The sequence below is a fragment of the Nicotiana tomentosiformis genome, chromosome 1 (genome assembly GCF_000390325.3).
Source record: "Nicotiana tomentosiformis chromosome 1, ASM39032v3, whole genome shotgun sequence".
NCBI lineage: Eukaryota > Viridiplantae > Streptophyta > Magnoliopsida > Solanales > Solanaceae > Nicotiana > Nicotiana tomentosiformis.
This window is the reverse complement of record NC_090812.1, coordinates 26,262,894-26,281,074: the sequence shown is the minus strand read 5'-3', so window position 1 is coordinate 26,281,074 and position 18,181 is coordinate 26,262,894. Positions and strand designations below refer to the sequence as shown.

The 18,181-nt window shown below is 37.9% G+C and overlaps 2 protein-coding genes across 3 annotated transcripts; one reads left to right on the top strand and one right to left on the bottom strand.

Annotated features, from left to right (window-relative positions):
* Window positions 1-9,422: 9,422 nt before the first annotated feature.
* On the top strand, window positions 9,423-12,226 carry LOC104090365 (glucan endo-1,3-beta-glucosidase 4-like). The gene is made up of 4 exons (XM_009595430.2): window positions 9,423-9,688; window positions 10,475-11,182; window positions 11,279-11,393; window positions 11,683-12,226. Exons 1-4 carry the CDS (start codon window positions 9,607-9,609, stop codon window positions 11,855-11,857), a joined length of 1,080 nt encoding a protein of 359 aa, XP_009593725.1. The 5' UTR covers window positions 9,423-9,606; the 3' UTR covers window positions 11,858-12,226.
* A 1,108-nt stretch (window positions 12,227-13,334) lies between these two features.
* On the bottom strand, window positions 13,335-17,984 carry LOC104090364 (nuclear envelope-associated protein 2-like). Of its 2 annotated transcripts, XM_009595428.3 has the most exons (6): window positions 17,830-17,984; window positions 16,790-17,075; window positions 16,528-16,635; window positions 14,075-14,536; window positions 13,885-13,986; window positions 13,335-13,721 (listed from the first exon to the last, which is right to left on the bottom strand). In XM_009595428.3, exons 2-6 carry the CDS (start codon window positions 16,997-16,999, stop codon window positions 13,557-13,559), a joined length of 1,047 nt encoding a protein of 348 aa, XP_009593723.1. In that variant the 5' UTR covers window positions 17,000-17,075; window positions 17,830-17,984; the 3' UTR covers window positions 13,335-13,556. The 2 variants fall into 2 exon arrangements, with proteins under 2 accessions (XP_009593723.1, XP_018624353.1); XM_018768837.3 differs by lacking the exon at window positions 17,830-17,984 and having other exon boundaries at window positions 14,075-14,524; window positions 16,790-17,488.
* Between the last annotated feature and the right edge of the window lie 197 nt (window positions 17,985-18,181).

The following is an 18,181-nucleotide window of genomic DNA, read 5'->3' as shown; positions in this document are numbered from 1 at the left end:
ACGGTACCCTGTTCCAGATAACGTTCGATGGCCCACTCGCAATATGTCTAGGACCAAGAGACACCGAGTATGTTCTAAGGGAAGTCCATGAAGGCACCTTCGGAAATCATTCCAGCATCAAATCATTAGTTCGGAAAATAATCAGAGCTGGCTACTACTGGATTGACATGGAAAAGGATGCGGAGGAGTTTGTATGAAAATGCAACGAATGTAAAAGGCATGCTCCGATGATTCATCATCCCGGGGAGCTGCTACATTCGGTCTTGTCACCCTGGTCGTTCATGAAATGGGGGATGGACATTGTTGGCCCCCTTCCATGGGCACCCCGTAAGGCTCAATTTATATTGTTTATGACTGACTATTTTTCTAAATTGGTGGAATCCTAGGCGTTTGAGAAATTCAAGGAGAAGGAAGTCATTGATTTCATCAGGGACCACATAATATGTCAGTTCAGAATGTCAGCCGAGATCATGTGTGACAATGGGAAGCAGTTCATCGGTAGCAAAGTAAGCAAGTTTTTTCGAAGACCATAATATCTACAGGATCATGTCAACACCCTATCACCCTAGTGGGAACGGGCAAGTGGAGTCCACGAACAAAACCATACTCCAAAACATCAGAAACAGATTGACCGACGCTAAAGGAAAATGGAGAGAAATCTTTCCCGAAGTCCTATGGGCATACCGTACAACCTCAAAGTCCAATACCGGGGCCACCTCGTTCTCGTTGGTTTACGGAGCCGAAGCGCTGATACCGGTCGAAGTCAGAGAACCAAGTCTTAGTTTCTGATATGTGACTGAAGAATCAAGCAATGAGACCATGAATACGAGCATGGAACTGTTAGATGAAAGGCGCGAAGCCGCCCTTGTCCGTTTAGCCGCCCAAAAATAACAGATCGAGAGGTATTACAATCGAAGAGCCATCCTTCGATACTTCAATGTCGGGAACTTAGTGTTAAGAAGGTCAAACTAAGCACTCGGAACCTAAACGAAGGGAAGCTGGGGCCGAACTGGGAAGGTCTATATCAAATTATCGAGATCACCGGAAAGTGATCGTATAAACTCGGAGCAGTGAACGGTGAGCGAGTACCGAACAACTGGAACATCACTCACTTGAAATGATACTACGACTAAGGTACGACCCCATTCATTTCTTTTATTTTTTGGACTAACACTTGCAGGTGACCGTCAAAGAACGATACAATTTTTAGACGTGAAAGCACGCATTGCACTCTTTTTCCCTTGAACCGATTTTGCCCCAAATGGGTTTTCCGGCAAGGTTTTTAATGAGGCAACATGCGATCGTGCTAACTTGAAATAGAAGACCGGTTGTGAACCAATGTCAAGGATTACATCAACAGTATCCAAGGCTTCTATATGATCGGCCTCGAACACTGGGGGGGGGCATCACCCTCGGATAATGATTTTAGCAATGAAAGAATTTTTATGCTCGAATGGTCTAGGCTCGATCGATAGGATTTACTGTAAGGACCAAACGGTCAAATGAATTGTGCCCATATAGACCGCTCGATCCCTGACACAAAGCTTGAACACATGTGTAACTTTCTATATTACGTACAGAAATGAATGAAAGTTTCTACCTTGCGTATAAATATTTTGTCCCTTGAAAATTTTTCTTTCTTACATTTGGTCCCCTAAAGACATCGAGCCCAAGGGCCACCTCACTCGGGAACTTCCACCCAAGGCAGGTTCAGACGGCTCGGGATAACGAAACCCGAGGGCACAAAGCTTATTAGGCAGTGCCCAAACTTTAAAGGCTACGGCCACCCCTATTCGGGGACGGTTGTCTCGTTTAATCTCGGATGACTCGGGGTAATAAGCCCAATGGGCAACACCCGAACTAGAAAGGTTATGGCCGTCTTAGAGAAAAATTTCTAAACCGGTTCAAAAGGCTACCCCAGCAAAATTTTAACCTAAAATATTCTAAGTAATTTGGGGAAAGATTCCGGTCATACCGAGCCCTCCATGAGTCATAAGCAAAATAATATTGGAAACAAGGCCTGTTCGAACCTCCGAAGAAGACATAAGGCATTCGATATCTTTACAATCATAACGAAAAGAGCGAAAGGAAACAAGCTTAAAAATTGTAGAAGGGTAAAAGAGCCTTATATATATATATATATATAAAACAAAGATCTTTACAAAGGCCAAACCGGCCTCAACAAAAATTACAAAGGAGCAAAAACAAAAGAAAACTCTACAAGGCGCCTAAATAACCTAGTCTCCGTCGGAGCCTGTCTCATCCTCGGATCCGCCCGAACCCTCGGATTCCTCATCATCCTTGGTATACGCCAACTTCTTGGCCTCGTCCTCAAACCCATTAGCACTTTCGATCTCGTCCGATAAATCAAAACCTCGAGAATGAACCTCCTTGAGGGGCTCCCTTCGAGACTGCCACTTCACGTATTCGATAATGTCTTTCAGGCGGTCCTAGGCTGCCTCGGCATCGGCTTTATACTGGGCCACCATCTCATCGACATCGTCTTTGATTACTTCAGCGACCAGCTTGGCCGCCTTAAGCTCCATGGCAAAGGTCTCTCAATTGGCAACACCCATGCTCAATTGATACCGGAGCTCATCAATTTTCTGGGACCATGCCTCAGTCTTCTCCCTCGTCACTCAAAGTTGTACCTCCGTCAAGACCAATTGCACCCGGGCAGTCTCCTTTTTCGAGTCCAAGAGGTCCATCTTGTCTCTCCACTCTTCGGCCTCGTCCTTGATTACATCCATCTCGGCCCGGAGTTGGTCGATCCGATCAATATTCTATTGGACATGCGGGTTCTGACCATTAATCACCGTGTCTAGCTCATCGTCACTAACTTCAAAGATTTTTACCTGTTCAACTAGGTCGGCGTGTTATTTCCGAGTCGCATCCAACTCAGTTCGAAGGCTCTTAGCCTCTCCTTCACGCTGCTCGCTGAGAAGTTTGTACATGTCTCTCTTCTCAACAAGCTCTTTGACTTCGGCTTCGAGTTGGTTCTGCTTATCCCGACACCGGAGTAAGGTTTCATGGTGAAGCACTGAGGCCTACAAATACGAAAAAAGATATTAGAATTATCAAAAAATCAGTTCAAATATCAAAGGAAAAATTGAAATCATCAAGAATTATCTAGAGTTACCCGGTTCAGCACCTGTTGTGCTTAATTAAACAAGCATGGTGCGTCTACCGCGTTCATTTTGGCCTGGACTTCTTCAGTCACCAGGCACCTGAGGTAACTGGCCACCTCTACGGGGGCGGAAAGAACCCGGGCATCCTCTGAAATGGTGCTGATAATGGATCGCTTCCGACCATGATCCACACTTGGGGCAGGGAACTGCTTGATCAGTCTCGGGCTCAAGTTAGGCTTACCTGCCTCCGAGGACGGACTTTTCCTCGGTACCTCTAGGTCAACTAACCTGTTGGCGTCATCCGTGGCGGTGGAATCCACGCCATCAAAAAAGCAGCAGAGGGGTCGTCCGCTCCGTGGGCCCCCTCGTCAGGGTGTTTGATGTCTATCATGCCAAGTGCCTCCTTCAGGGCACTGCTCGCATCCCGAGAAGCCTCAGCCCCCGGTCTCCTCATCAACCTCCCTAGCTTGAGGTAGATCGGCCTCACGGATCTCTAGTTCAGAGGCCCCCTACTCTTCAAGCTGCGACGGCTCGCGGGCCACCAGAAAAAAGGTTCTTCTCCCTCGGACTCGTCCCTCACCCGGTAGAGAAAATTCGAAGCTGGTGCTCGGGAGCTGGTGTTTTCATTTGGCTTGCGAACCAACCTTCTCCTTGTTTTCTTTTTCTCTGAGCTCGCGGAACTCAGAGCCCTCCTCTTTTTCCTCTCTTCGGCCTGTCCCAGAGAAGGAGACTCAATAGGTAAGTCCTTGTCGTTGACTGGAGGCCTAAGCTCGACATCCTTAGATAAGCATGCAAAACGAAGTAAAGATAATAAGGGCTTAATGTTAAAAGAAGAAGCCTAACACAACCTACTTTGAAAAGAAGTCTCGCCATGGGAACGGGCCTCCCAACGGCCCTTCGAGAGTTTGTGCCACGAGCGCTTGGAGTAGGGAATATGTGAAACGATACCCCCGACCCACTCCTTGAGTCGAGAGACATCATTTGGGACCTGAGCGACGACTGCAGCACCACGAATATCGATAAGGAAAAGAGAAATAAACATAGAATCAACATTTGAAGGAAATTTCTACTTACGTGACATATTCCACTTCACGGGGAATGGCCTGCATTCAGCCGAAATTAAGTTTGAAGTCCTCACTCGGAAAAAATGACCTTTCCAGCCTCGATCCCGGTCCTCATCGATGCTTGAGAATGGGGCTTTACTCGCCCCGATGCACAAGCTTTATCAGCCCCCCCTCCCCCGAAAGATTCGGGGACTATATAAGCGGAGTAGATGATCAATGGAGAACGAGCACCGATCGATTTTGTTCACGAAAAATTGGAGGAGGATCACGATCCTCTACAGTGATGGATGAACCTGGCCTAGGCACACGTTGTACCTCTTGTAGAAATCTAAAATGACTGGGTTTACCGGGCCCAATGTAAAGGGATTAGTGTAAACACTTAGATATCCCTCGACATAGGTGGTAATGGCCTCTTCGGGTTCAGGGACCACTAAGTCTTTATCGGCCCAGTTGCAGTCTTTTCCGACCGTATGGAGGACCTCTTCGGTAATCGAGCAGATGTATCTCTAGACCTCCTCACACTGACCCTGTACAGAGGAAGGCTTTTCAACCTTGAAATCGACGTTGACCAAGCATTCCCCGAGGAAGAACATTTTCAAAGGGGGTTCGGGTACTGGTTCATCAACGGCCGCGCACGGAGCGGTCTCCTTGACCTCAGTAGCCGGCCGCGAAGTAGAAGGAGCTTCTTTTTTGGGAACTGTTTTGGAAGTCTTTGCCATTCTTTTAGAAAATGAAAATGGAGGAAAATTTGGGAAAGATGAAGAAAGAGAGGGAGTTGAAGGATTAGACTTGCTCGCTTGAGAAGAAGATAGGTAAAAATTCTTGCAAAGGACCTCGAATAACCGGGGTAAAAATGCAAAAGAGTATTGAAATCCTGAGGGTACGAGGGTAGAAGGTTTGATGTAAAGTAAAAATGAACAAATGAGGGGGTATTTATAGTATTTCAGTAGTGTTTCACGTCCAGAGACTGCAGACCAGCGACTAACATGCATTTAGTGTCATTATGACTTGACTAAAGAGACGTTTCGGATGTTTTGTCATTTATGTTGCGATGTGTCAAAGTAAGAATCGGAAGCTCATGTCGTTTCTCGTCGTTTACTCTCCGAAAAATAAGGGGACTATCTGTATACGGGTGAAATTGAGCTTATGGTACATCCCGGCCTCCGATAAAATAAGTCAGGCTCGAGACATGGCTGCAAGGGACCGAAATCGAGCCAAAAGCCCCATCGGGCCAGAATCCGGGGGCATGACGCCTGCCCTCGAGAATGTCGAGGTCATGGTCCTGGAATCATTCCTAGCCTCGAACGACTTCGAAGAACATTGTCAAACAATCAAGCATAGCCAACAAAAAGCCGAAATATCCATGACCGGCCGAATATCGCGGTGGGGATCTCGGCACGTATCGATAAGGAACCGACAATCAGTAAATCAGAAGATTTTTTATCTTTTATAGAGTTGTACCTAAAGTATGACACTCATATTATATAAAGTGGGTCTAATAATCATGAAGTACATTGTAACACGCACTCAAATGCAATATATTATTATTTTCTCTGTCTCTAGGTTTTGTTCTTTTTCATATGTGTCGGACGTGGTGATCCCGGCTCGAGAGCGACTATTTCACTAAGGCCGAACCATCCAATTCATGTGGTTTGAATTTGTTTTATCTTTGTATGTTCAATAGTAACTTAATTTATTGCTTTGTATCAAGTTAATCCGTGTATCCTTAAAATCACCTACAAATTTAATTGTTATCAGATTTTGAGGGTAAACAATAATAATTATTACAATTATCTTTTAAATTAACTTTTTAAATATTTTTTGTACTCTCTGCATCAAAACTTAAACTCTACATAGAGATGCAAAACCCATATTGTGAGAAGATCAAGACAAGTAGAGCAAAAAGAGAAACCGAATCCACAAAACCTTCCTTAAAGCTGTTTGCATGATCATAAAGAACTTTTTTTATTAAAGCAGACTCAGCACATGTATCTCTTCTGGACTATAATTTATACGCCAGCGGTCATAAAGCTATTGCACTATTTCTTGGTTATCATATTTTATTTTGTTTGTTTTCGTTATTTCGTTCCTTTTCCTTTGGATAAAAATTGACGCTTTGTTTTCAGAATTAAATGAAAAGCGTTGGTTCCATTGCTAGAATTCAACATCATTTGGCGTTGTGATAGATCTAAGTAGCAAGTCTAACGAGATTAACTTCGTATTTTTTTTTTCAAATCTGAAATTTAAACCTAAGATCTCATGGTTCTCTATTCATTTTATTGATCACTAAATGCAACTAGAGGTTGGTTCTATTCACTATTGTTTAAATAATATTACAAAATGAGAATACTCAGTGACCTTATATTTGTTTCATTGTCTTGAGCGCACATCATGATGTAGCTAATTTTCAATTTCACTTTTTTCTTATTGAATTAGTAGTAGAAAAGACAAGGATCCAACTTAATTTACAACTATCAGGAAGTAATCTAATTCAAACTTAGAATAGTATGACTTGAATCGTGATTTCTCTGAATACTTTGATATGTTCCAGGGGTAAGGAACCATTTCTGCTGACAAAGTCTTTATATAACATTGATGCTCGCGACCAAATTAAAGTATATAGTAGGATGGTTGGGATATTTGTAACTTTATGTTAAAAATTTCATGTTCGAGCATGAGAGTATAAACTTCTTGGTAGATAATGCTTTATAATTTAGTGGACCTATTTGAAGCGAACCTGAAATAATGTCATCGAATGCTAGATTATGGTTGATAAAATTAACATAATGCTACTAATAAAAACTAATGTGTGATCCATGCCTCTTTGTGAATGATTATTCGTCAAAATATGCATGTTTAACTCTAAGAAGAGAAACTAAAATTCCAAATCATTGTCCTTTCCTTTGCCAAGAAAAGGAGTAATAGATAAAAAAGCAAACAGAAAGTGTCAGCAGCTACAATTCCTGTGATGCACCAAACCTAAATCTGTTTTACCTTTGACCGTTTAAACGAAATGTTTTGACATTTCAATACCCACCATAATCACTTTTTCTTGGTTGTACCTGCGATTCAACTTTTCCTTTTGCTAAGTAGGATGGAGGATTTTGAGGTCATCAACATGAATCTGGACAAGGGCATCTCATGATACTATTAGTACATATACCTCCTTTTATGTAGAGTTTGAGTAGAATTAATCCTACCTTGGTTCTTGTTTTTGTCCAATGACCAAGATAAAGATAAACAAAATCTTTTCCCTCAAGGATCCTAGTAAATAGAAATAGAGAAGAAAATAGCTAGAAAAGTTGAATTCGTTCTGCAACCTCAAATTCAAAGATAGGGACGTTGCACTCAGCATCGAATAATTAAAGCTAAAAGCATAATAATCCTATGTAATTTGTATGACCATATATATATATTGTTTGTGTCTAGGATTAAGGATATATATATATATATATATATATATATATATATATATATATCCTTAAATCCTAGACACAAACATATATATATATATATATATATATATATATATATATATCCTTAATCCTAGACACAAACACGTGTTTAAATCAAACTATGACAATAGATTGATATAGCAATTAAGTTCCAAAATGACAACATTGATAATTTATCTACCTTGGTTCTTAATTTTATCACGCCCTCGATGCCAAATGATTGTCCAAAAATTACAGAGATACGCTTTTTCTTTACACTTCTTAATAAGTTATCAACGGATGTATTTTGTCACCCACTTTTATTTTTAACGTTAAAAATCTTCCTCATGTCAAATTTTATTCGATAGATATATAATATATGTATAATTCATATATAATATGTGTATAATCATATATAAAAATATATAATTTATGTATGCTGATTTAAAAAATAAACAGTAAATTCAACCGGCTATTTGTGTAAAAATTCTTTTTCATTTTATCTACTCCTTAAATTCCATTTCCTTTGTCACCTTCTTCGATTCTTCTGTATGTATGTCCCAAAACATTGTTTCCTTTCCCAACAGTTAGTTTATTCTAAAATTAGCATCAATTAACTGCATAAGCTATTTTAACAAATAAAATTTTTGAACGTACATTAGATCTCTTTTTCTTAAGGTATATAGAATTCGGATTTCTACCTTAATAATCGTGAACAAAACAAAAGGTGCAGTGAATCAGGGGAAGAAGTAGTGTGATTTACATAAAAATAGAATATTATGGTATCTCCTGGTCTCATGTTGCCACTCCCATATCTTTTCATACACTAAAACATGGCTCCCCGGACCACTATCTATGTTACCTTCTATATATAATATACGGTAAAAAAATTTTATAATAATATCTCTATATAATAATATTTTGTTATACAAGTCAAGTTTTTTCGGAATCAATTTTTATGTTATGTTATAATATATGTTCTCTATAAAAGCATTTCGCTATAAAAACCAAAATTATTCGAAACAAACGAAACTGTTATAGAAAGGTTTGACTGTAGTAGTGTTCAAAATTTATGGATATCTTAAACTATTCTATCACTGTTAGAAGACATAATTAAAAAAAATAAAAATATGCTCTTTTTAACCGTTTAAGTTTTTAGATGAGATAGTTTATCACTTCATATGATATCAGAAAAGACAGAGGTACTAGATTCGATTCTCACCGCCACCCAATATCAAAAATAATTTTCACGTGTTTGGTTCATAAAAAAGAATCAAGCACGCACGTAAGAGACGTGTTGAAGAAATAATTAAGTAAATAGAAATGTGCTCTCTTTAACAACTTAAATTTTAGATTAGACGATTATACATTTCAACAACCACGAATATTATCAACCTAGGTACCATATAACTCTACTTATAAAAGCTTAAAATGAAATTATCTGATGAATTTAATCTCCATTAAAATTGAAATCTTAATTTCTCATGATTTTTGTTCACTTTATTGATCACTAAAATCAAGCAGCATGATCCTTTGCCCCTTTCAAAGATAAGGTTTCCACACTTTGCTTTCTACATGCATGTAGTATTGTCTGCAATTTGACAAGTGTTACATTTTAGTACTATGAACTCAATCTTTCAGAAATTTCTGCTAAAAGAATACCAGAAATAACATAAATAATTTATGCTTTTCCACATCAGAGAAGCAAAAACAATTTTCAATATTTTCTTCATCACAAAGTAATCACCTTTTTTTCCTATATATATTATACGTCTAGAAAGTTACATATTCGTTTCTCTTTTACTTTCTCTCCTTCTCTACCCCACCATTGTTTATCATCTACTCATACCTTTTTTCCCTTTCTCCCCTTTGCTAAATATATAGTACAACTTTTGTCATGTTTTTCTAAAGACCAACATTATATAATTCCTTTTATAGTTCCATTGGGGTCTCTTGCTCAAGTCACATACATTCAAGAAAATGTCCACCATTATAATGACTAGAGGAGCTTCCAAATTCATCTTCTTATTCTTCTTGTCTATTCTTCTTACCTGCATTTTTGGTTAGTGTACTTTCTTGATTTGGAATTTATAGCATTTTTTTTATGTTTCTCTTTGAATATTCCAAGTTTCTTGTTTTTGCTGATGATTCTTCTAGTCTATGACTACTGTGTTTTCTGTCTATGTTTAAGATTATTCAATGTATATTCACCATTTTTTGTATTCCTTGCTTTATTCAAGACTATAGGTCAGTTTTATTTTTCCTTTTCCTATGAGCAAATATTGTGGTTGATGCTATAACAATTGCTGTAATTTTCACCACCTGCTGATATATTGGATTTCTGTAGTTGGACAAGTTTGCTCTATCTCATTCTTAAATTAGTTTTTTTTTTTTAAGGGTAAAAAGCATTGCCTTTGTCGACTGTGAAGATTTGCTCTGAGGGGTTGATGGTTAATAGCTGCCTCACATACTTATTTAGTGCCTATTTGCAATATTTTTGTTTTTTTCATCTTCTTTTCTGATTTATTGTGGGAGTGGGGTGGGAGTGAAATCAGGTATATTGGAACAAAGCCTAGACAAAAATTTGACCAATATTGAAAGTGACAAGACATTTATCTTATTAGAGAAAGTCAGTGTCATTCCCTTTGATTTATCACCAATTTTCACCAGGAAAAAAAGATGTTTACAGTAAAATCAAGCATGTTAAATTTACCATGGCTAGTTAGAATATGAGCTGCATTGGTTGAGATCTGATGTTTATAAGAGCTACAAAACATTAGTTGAACTAAAGTTAAAATATGGCAAACAAGTTGCAGCAAGTTAAAGGACTTGTAAATGTTCTTTGCAGGATTATCGCCAGCTAAAAGTTTTGAGCAGAAAGAACTTGAAAGGGAAAAGGAACAAAAATTCCATTTTTTCGCGAAAGGACTGCTCGAATTGTTGCCCATTAAAGCGTTTAAACGTGACATGATAGATCCAACAACAACCGGATTTCCTACAACTCCTGTAGTAAATCCTGTCACAACTCCAGTTAATATGCCTCCTGATAATGCAGCTCCAGCAGTTGTTACTGTCCCATCCACAAATCCTAATGCTGGAATTCCAAATCTTGGATATACACCTCCAGCAGTTCCTTCTACTACCCCTCCAACTGACACGAACCCCAATCCACCGGTACCAATAACTAATCCAGTTACCACCCCTAGCACAAATGCACCTGTAAGTAATCCTGTAACGGCGAATCCAACCCCAGTAGGTGGTGTTCCTGTTACCACCCCGGTAACGCCTCCTGCAACCACAAGCTCTCCTGCTACTTCAGGGCAGAGCTGGTGTGTCGCTAAGAATGGAGCGATGGAAACTTCACTTCAGTCAGCGCTTGATTATGCTTGTGGAAAGGGAGCAGATTGCTCAGCCATTCAGCAGGGTGGAAGTTGTTATAATCCCAATAGTCTACAAAATCATGCATCATATGCCTTCAATAGCTATTTTCAAAAGAATCCAGGGCAAACAAGCTGTGATTTTGGGGGTGCTGCCATGATAACCAACTCAAACCCAAGTAAGCAAACAAGGATTCTTTATTATATATCCTGCCTTGCTGTTATAAATCAGCATCTTCTTATTTTTTTCTGATCATTAACATGCTGAAATATAGGCACTGGTTCTTGTGTTTTTCCTGCATCGGGGTCTTCTACATCATCGTCTGCGACACCAACGCCTGGAACTCCAGCGCCAACAACAGCCTCGTCAACAGGTGGTGCAGTACCAGGGTAAGGGGAACTTTCATTTGCTCCATAAGTCTGCAGATACTCTGTTTGTTGTATTTTATATTGTGGTTTTGGCTAGGAATGGAGTTTAAGAAAGGTAGAAAGACTTGACACGTACCAAAAGTACCTCTACAATTAAACATCCATAACGTTTATATGAGTATAAAAACATGTTTAAGTTAAAAGGTTTTCAAATATAAAAAAGCATTGCTCTTTTTTGGAATAAAGTAAAATGGGAAGTGTCATATAACATGGAATAGAGGGAGTAATCCATATGGTTTTCATTTTGCAGCTCTGTAGCACCAACAGTACCGAATGGAGGCGACTCTGGATTTGGAACGATGCCAGGCATTAGCGACAGTATTCCTCCCACTGCAACCACCTCATTGTCCATGTCAAATGGTTTGCAACCCTTAGTTGGCTGCATCGTTCTTGTTGTGACTAGCAAGCTTCTCTTGGAGATTTGAGGAAATTAAGAACAAGTTCAGTTACCAAGTAAGAAGCTAGATTTTCAGTTTCTAGCTATGTACAGTTCTGGAGGAGGAAATGGAAGCAGTTAGGAGTACAACAAGGTTTAGACATGACACACCTATACGCTGCTTTAGTATAGTTAATTATCCTGCATACCACCTACTTAGATGTAAAATTCATATATTGGTTTTAGAAGCCATTATCTACATCCATCAATTTATAAGTTTAATAGGTCAGATGTTCACTGTTACATTGTATTATTGCTTAGGAAGTAGATTACTAGTCCTAGATCTCATATGATCATTGTATTAGTTTACTACTATTACTACTTTTTATATATAAATAGAGGGAATTTGCGAAGTAAATACGTTCTGTTTCAAATTAAATAAAATGGAAAATGCAGCCCAATAAAAATCAGTTAATTATATGTTTGCCCTTTTGTTTAAATAATGGTGATGTCTTTGCAGTTTGCGTGCACCTCGACTAGTCCATTTGGTGTAAGGAAATTATGCCCTGAAAGCTTGGGCATTATACGCAGTTTTCTTTCACTTATACCTTCATGGGTTGTAAGCTGGGTACAGCACTACAGCCTAACAGGGACATATGTGTAAAGCATTATGCAGCTATCAACATCAAAAGAGAGCTGGATTTCTAAGGGCACGGATAATTAATCCGGATTAAATTTTATATAAGTTTATCTCATGATTGGAATAAAATCGTGCTATAATAATCCCGGTATTAATTATTTCAGGATTATAGTATTTTTTTTAAGGTGGGATAACTAATCCGAAGATAATTAATCATGGGATAATTTATTTTTTAATTACCCCTAAAAGAACAGCAAGGTGGCGATGCCCCAGTAGCTAAGAGGGAGAATAAACTAATAGCCAATTTCTCTTTCGGTGTGGTGTATTCATATCATTGCCACTTTAAATTGATTAATCAATAACCGCATGCACTAGCGCAAATTACGTGCTTCATTAACGCCGTATAAATCTCCCTTACGGCAAGATTAAAGAAGGATTTAAATTTAACTTTATTATATTGATAATGTACAAAGTTTTCTACATCAGTTTATAAATTTTAACTTTGAATTTACTAATTTCACTGTTATGAATATTTTACCTATAATTATCTTTCAAGTGATATGAACTACGAAACAAACTTTACTCTTGATATATAAAACTAAACTCATTAAAGAGTAGAATATGTTGTCTTTTACTATTAAGTACTAGTAGTATAATTTAATAAATTAAAGTAACCAAGAAAGCATTTTCCAATAGATCAATAACAATGGAGGCAGATTCAATTTTTTGACTAATTCTCGAAATTAACATAAGAGACAAGGACTTCTCACCTGAAAAATATCAAGTAGAGATAATAATAGGAGACAAGAAAATAATATGACGGGTCCCTGCTGATTGGGATCGCTAAAATAATTAGCGTAGTGAAATTTGGCGTACAATTATGCACTTTGAGAATATGATTATATAACGTCGACGAGTACTTCGTTGATCTAATTATTGAGGATCAACATGATGTGTTCAGCTGTAATAGCGTGAGGTACAAAAAGATACCCTACGATTAATATTCCTACATATGAAACTGCAGATCTACAGCTCTTCCTAATCTCTCCCCAAGTTGACTACTAGCTACATATCTCCTTTTTTACAAAGTTAAATACACATAATATTATCACCGCTTCGAAAAGAGGACTAACACCAACATGGACATTGAAACAACAATCTTGAACCCTGAGGATTCCCAGAAGTTCTGTTTATCATTGCTGGAAGTTCCGACTTGCTTAGTTGCTAATTGGTCTCTGAGTTCCTTAATAGCTTTGTCACGTCGTTCCCCCATCTGTATTTATGTGTGACATCGCTTTCAGTAGTATTTCAATGTGTTATGATTTTACAACTTGGTCAGAAACAAACAAATTAAACTGAGAATTCTTGAACTAAAACAAATAGGTTTAAGGTATCAGATATAATTTCATCAATGTAGCAGTAAAGAGTATAATTACCCTTTGGAGCTTGCGAGTTTGAGTTCGCGCCTCTTGGAGACAGAATTCCAACTTCATAATCCTCTTTTTCAACTCTTGATCAGCTCTACGATGCTTTTCTAACTGTCCAGAAAAGAGGTAGAAATTCATGAGAAAGAATCACTCATAAAGTGTCATGGAATTTAGAGAGCCTGGAAAACATGTATCAAACCTGAGACTCCAACTCTTTGGTTTTTAGCTTCCAATGGGCAGACATGATCCTGATTTCATCCCTGAGTTTGGCAATTTCTTCATCTTTACTCGTCAACAGCTTGTTCATCTTCTCAATATTCTTTGGTGAGACCTCATCTAAAATCTTCCTCAATTCACAATCTTTGTTTGCTCCAGATTTCGCTAATGCTTGCATGATATCATGCTCAATTCTCAGGACTTCATCTTTCAATTGCATTTGAGATGATTCCCTTGCTTGCAGATCCTTTTGCAAAAGATCTAATTGCTCACCAAGTTTATTTACACGAACTTCATGTTCCTTCAATGAACTGTTTTTCACATCCAACTCTTTCAAAAGTGCCAAACACTGAAGCTGTGCAGATTGAGCTGATGCAGCACTTGCATCTGCAGTTGCTTGAGTAGCAGAAAGCTGTGATCTAAGATCATCCAACTGCTTGAGATACTGGATCGCATTCAGAACTTATATTATTAAGTGCTTACAAATATCCAAGGAAAAAAGACTATGCATTATGTTATTCTTAAGTGGATTTATTACCAGTGCATATTTGAGTTTTGAAGTTTAAAAGGTTCTACCTACCAGTGTCTTGTGCAAATTACTGACCGGGTCTTCCTCAAACTGTAACGAAATATAAACTAAAAATAGAATGGGGCAGCAAAAATTGGAGGAAGCTAGATCGTGAGAACTGTGTAAACAGTATCAGCTTGAACTCACGCTAAGTAGAAACAAGAGAATTATTCTGTGTGCTCTACAAAATTGAAATGAAGAAAAAAAAAACAAGCTAGCCTCCAATAACCACAACTTCAACCACCCCAAAATAAAGAAAATAGAAATTATGAAAGAAGTGAAAGAAGCTAAACCCAATCAGGCTAAAAAGCAACAGATCCATAAAGTAATTCCATACAACTGCTTCAATTGATAATTTATGCATATTATTCCATCTGTGCAGTAATTTTCTTTCTTTGCACTGAGGACAAAAGAACTGCATGTCTCTCTACATTTCAGAATAACCCACTTATTGTAACAATAAAGGGAAAAGTCAAAAGCAAGTGAACAAAATTAGCTAGCATCTTAAATATAACCAGACGAGAACATATTCTTTACAGAAGATTCCCCTTATGCAATCCACACAATTTGAATTTTCATTCAATCTTAAAAGTATCAAATTAGTAAGTCAAGGGTTTAATAGGAATTTTATAAATTAGGAATACTGTATAACTCTTTACATTTGAAGTATGTCACTTGAAAAGTCAAAAATATTAGGAGTTTAAAGAAGTATCAATGTGTTAGTCACGCTAATTTCCTTTAACTTCAGTTTAATACACTTAATGGGATGTATCATCATATGTTTACCTTAATTACACATCATTTTTTTCAATTCAAATAATTTCACATCAACATGGTGTCAAAAGTTTGAATCAACCACAAATATCTATCAGGTTGTCGCAGTCATACATACATTTAACTTTATCACACACATAATTGACAATGCTACATAAAGTTGTGCACATAAGTTACCCCTAAATACATCAGGCAAAAAACTGTGGGGGAGAAAAAGAAATGAACTCAATATACTAAAAAGTGCTATTTAAGATTCTCATTTGAGCACTCTTTATTTGATTCAGCCAGTACAGTAACTATGTTAAATTCAAGTAATCACTTTTCTAACATCTGAGGATTCAAGATTCTCAATTACCAGTGTATTCAGAGTTCAAGCAATGATATAGGCCTCAACATCTAAAGGAATCAAAATACATAATACCAAGAGAACTTAACTCTCATAATAGACAGTTTCAACACTTGCTATATATAAATATCCTTTCCAAGAAGCTGGTAACACAAAAGGCGTGCATGACCAGAGATTGGGAGCCCAAGTGGACTCAAAGAACTAAAAGATGTACATTTAATTTTAAATGCCAAACAAAAGGGAAGAAAGTGATGTTTACAACCCAGTGCTGGCCATCTAAAAGCCACTAACATGTGTAGCCAAAAAGTGGTTTGATTTGTTAAATGGTAAGTCGTCCAAGATTCCTCTTTATCTCACTAACTCAGCTAAAAGAAACAAATTTTTTGAACCATCCAAGACCCAGACAAAGTCCTTGGACCACTTCATTTATAAAAGAAATAATACTAGAGACAATAATGTTAGATTAATTACTCAATACTATTCCTCAATTTCCCAAAAGGACAAACAAAAACAACCAAAAAGCAGCTTCAAAAGATATCCATCATCATATTCCTTTCAAGTATCTGTTTTTTCAGTATTTCCAAATTAACTCAGGTGCCTCCCACGCAAGATCTTGGAACCCAACTCCACCCAGATCCAAAACCACTAAATTTATCTAAAATTCAAAACCATCAAACCAAATATGCAAGAAATAATTGCACTAAAAGATGCATAATTTTTCAAGTACAGTGACACTAATGACTATTACCTTCTCGGTGTTTAAAGAAGAAACTTGAAGCTGCCCTTCTTTCTGCTCCAAATTCTTTTGCAATTTGCTTATCTCTTCTTCCATTTTCTTAGCTTTACTCTCTGCTACCTGTAAGAAAACAAAAAACACACAATAATCAGACAAAGTCCAAGAATCGGCTGACCCACACTTAAACTCCACTGCACATATAGGGGAAAAAAGACCAAAAAAAAAAGTAAAAAATCATTTCACTCAACCATAAATCATACTAAATCAATTTGACCTGTCTGGTTATGGTTTCACGAACAAAAGATTGTTCTTGAGAAGCGAGACGGTTGCGAACCTCCTTGAGCTCCGCTGCAAGGGACACTACATTTCGCCGGAAATTCTGTTTCTTCTCACTCAGATCCCTCAACAACGGATCCACCACCATACACGACGACGTCGTTGACGACGTTGAAGATGAAGATGACGGCCTTTCTTCCACTGACATCACCGTAACACTACTGAGAATCAACTACAAATCCAAAGTGAACTTTTGATTTCAACTATGACATCTGATGCTTCGCCTGTGAAGCGTATAAAACCCACCAAAAAAAAAGGAAAAAAGATAAATTGAGTTGCTTCTTTCTATGAACTTAGCAATTAAAGCTAACCTATCACCCTTTGCATGTGAACATGTAGGGTATGCATTTAAGTCGCTGCCCATTTTAGAATTTTCAATTTATTGATATTCCAATAACAATAATGGAAACAGAATACTGAATTATACATGTAAGATTATCACGTTTTAAAACTTCAAAAAAATCATTTTTTATGGTTTATAATATTTCGTGAATCAACCTCAAAATGGAGAGAGAGAGAGAGAGAGAGAGAGAAGGACAGATCATTGTTTTGAGAGAGAGAGAGAGAGGGAGAGAGAGAAAAGGACAGATCATTGTTTTGAGAGAGAGAGAGAGAGAGAGAGAGAGAGGAGAGAGAGTGGACAGTCAAATGGAGGGTTCAATTTGCTTAAATCCACACGACTCTTACACTTCTACAGAACAATCAAGAGACACGTTTCTTACACAGCTCAAAAACAATCCTTCTTTACACACACACACACACACACATGCATGAACACCTTAGTTTACAGAGATGAAAAGGAGTAACAAAAAAGAAGAAAGGATAAACTCATACTCTAATTAAAAATCACACCAAACACGTTCAAATCTAGTTACAGAGATATAAAAATATAAAAATTGATGATGCTAATAACACAAAAACAATTAAAGAAATACCGGCGGGATATATAGGTAAAAACACTTGAATATATAAATTTACCGGTGGGAGATTTTTCTGGGGGCAAATGATCGGACGGTTAGGCGGTCAATAGATTCGCCACCGCGTGGGGTGATATTGAGGGCGTGGGTGGGGAAAAGTTTAATGCAGCAGTGAATAAGGGAAGCTGAGATTTAGTTACATGTTTAAGCAGAGACGAGAGATGAAGGTGATGTGGAGGTTCGGATTTTGAACTTTAGGTTCGGAGATTCCGAGCCTTTTGTTTATCGACTTGACAGATAGGGTTTTTGTTTGGAAACTGGTGTAGGTTCGGGTTCTCCAAGCCTTGGGTTTCGGACAAAGGACAAATTTCGAACCTGGAGCATATATGACCTCAGCGCGGCAAATCTGCAAA